This window comes from Danio rerio, chromosome 19, assembly GCF_052040795.2.
Source record: "Danio rerio strain M-AB ecotype USA chromosome 19, GRCz13ab, whole genome shotgun sequence".
NCBI lineage: Eukaryota > Metazoa > Chordata > Actinopteri > Cypriniformes > Danionidae > Danio > Danio rerio.
The window spans coordinates 49,172,501-49,175,000 of record NC_141039.2 but is presented as its reverse complement, the minus strand read 5'-3'; the positions used below and the strand labels follow the sequence as shown (position 1 = coordinate 49,175,000).

Sequence of the window (2,500 nt, the reverse complement as noted above, 5' to 3'; positions counted from 1 at the left end):
TCCGGTGAACTGTATTATTGTTTCTGAGGTGAATGGAGTTACGCCGGATTTCACTTTAACGTTAGCCCGACTGTGTGCTTCGGAAACGCCACAGCATCGGAGATTAAACCTCAGTCGCTGTTTCATCATTAACGACTTTCCATCGGGACTCTCCGCCAGATGAACTCCATGAGTCCCGACGCGTTCATCTAACGTTAGCGAGTGTCCTGTCAACAAACCGGCTGGTTCGACCACTCCAACTAACAACCGTTAAAAACCCGGCTCGACCACCCACAACTACGAGATTGTGTGTGTGCGTTTGTGATGATCCTAACAGGGACGGTTACCGCTGAAATGGTGCTACCAGACAGACGAGGGAGATCGGTGTAAAATCGCCCACATGTACTGGATCAATCGCTTGCTGGTAGCTGATCGGAATCCGAAGCGGGAAGAAGAAGACGTGAGTTGTAAATCCTCGCAGGCTGGAAGATGGCGGAGCAGCACCATAGCTGGAGGAGGTGGTGGTGTTGAGGGACAAACTTCCAAACGCTTGAGATTTATTTCCAAACAGCGCGATCTGGCCTTCAGGACACATGCAGGCCAAAAAACGATATCTGATCTCGCTCTTGACTGGCGCCTTTCTAGTTCTGCTCATTTACTTGGGAGGAGGAGGGGTCCCGGGTCCCGCGGCCCCGGGCTCCAGGAGCCGGACACATGGATACAACCGGCCCGATCAGCCGTGGCCACACTTCTCGGACCCCTTACAACACTTCAGCCCGTGGGACCACTCGGACACGGAGGACTATAACGTGCACATATCGCCCAGGCAGAAGAGAGATGTGAACTCCAGCGTGTATAAGGGTAAGCGGTGCCGCATGCAATCCTGCTTTGATTTCTCGCTCTGCCAACGGAACGGCTTCAAAGTCTACGTGTATCCGCAGCAGAAGGGGGAGAAGATATCGGAAAGTTACCAGAACATCTTATCCACCATCGAGGGCTCTAGATTTTACACCTCTGACCCTGGTCAGGCGTGCGTGTTTGTGCTGAGCTTGGACACTCTCGACCGAGACCAGTTGTCTCCGCAGTATGTGCACAATCTCAAAACTAAAGTGCAGAGCTTGGCTCTGTGGAACAACGGTAGGAATCACCTCATATTTAATTTGTATTCTGGCACATGGCCTGACTACACGGAAGATTTGGGCTTTGACATTGGTCAGGCCATGCTGGCCAAAGCTAGCATCAGCACCGAGAACTTCAGACCCAACTTTGACATCTCCATCCCCTTGTTCTCCAAGGAGCACCCGAGGACCGGCGGGGACAGGGGCTACTTGAAATACAACACCATTCCACCTTTTAGAAAGTATATGTTGGTATTTAAGGGCAAGCGCTATTTGACAGGCATCGGCTCGGACACGAGGAATGCTTTATATCACGTTCATAACGCGGAGGATGTAGTGCTGCTCACCACCTGCAAACATGGCAAAGACTGGCAGAAACACAAGGACGCGCGCTGTGACAAGGACAACGCAGAGTATGACAAGTGAGTCCTCAAACTTCTCATATCATGCTGCTTTCTAATGCATTAAAGGGATGGTTCACGCAAAACTGAACATTCTCTGACCATTTACTGGCCATTTGTTCCAAACAAGTCTAAATAATATAGTTTGAAGAATGTTGGAAACCTGTAACCATTGACTAACATAATAGTTGTGCTCTTTTCTAATACATTAAAGGGGTAGTTAACATAAAACTTAGCATTCTGTCATAATTTACTCACCATTTGTTCCAAACAAGTTCAATTTTCTTCGTTGAACACAAAATAATATAGTTTGAAGAATGTTGGAAACCTGTAACCATTGACTAACATAATAGTTGTGCTCTTTTCTAATACGTTGAAGCGGTAGTTAACGCAAAACTGTGCATTCTCCCATATTTTACTCACCATTTGTTCCAAAAATATTATATCTTCTTTAACACAAAATAATATAGTTTGAAGAATGTTGGAAACCTGTAACCATTGACTTTTCATAGTAGTTGTGCCCTTTTCTGATAGTTCACGTAAAACTGAGCATTCTGTCATCATTTGCTCACCATTATTCCAAACATTTTAGATTTTTGTTTCGTCTGTTAAACACAAAATAATATAGTTTGAAGAATGTTGGAAGCCTGTAACCATTAACTTTCACAGTAGTTGTGCTCTTTTCTAATACATTAAAGGGATAGTTAACATAAAACTTAGCATTCTGCCATAATTTACTCACCATTTGTTCCAAATAATTTCAATTTTCTTCGTTAAACAAAAAATATAGTTTGAAGAATGTTGGAAACCTGTAACCATTGACTAACATAGTAGTTGTGCTCCTTTCTAATACGTAAAGCGATAGTTAACGCAAAACTGTGCATTCTGCCATATTTTACTCACCATTTGTTCCAAAAATATTCTATCTTCTTTAACAAAATAATATAGTTTGAAGAATGTTGGAAACCTGTAACCACTGACTTTCATAGTAGTTGTGCCCTT

At 44.1% G+C, this 2,500-nt stretch overlaps 1 protein-coding gene across 8 annotated transcripts in view; it reads left to right on the top strand.

Annotated features, from left to right (window-relative positions):
• ext1b (exostosin glycosyltransferase 1b) overlaps positions 1-2,500 on the top strand; it is a 177,087-nt gene that overhangs the window by 237 nt on the left and 174,350 nt on the right. For 7 of the 8 annotated variants that reach the window (XR_015945197.1, XR_015945199.1, XR_015945200.1 and 4 more), the window contains exon 1: positions 1-1,519. This exon is cut by the window's left edge and continues 237 nt beyond it. Coding sequence is in view for 1 of the 8 variants with exons in the window: in NM_001012369.2 (NP_001012369.2) it covers positions 573-1,519 (947 nt within the window). In the remaining 7 variants the exon portion in view is untranslated. 8 annotated transcript variants of the gene reach the window in all.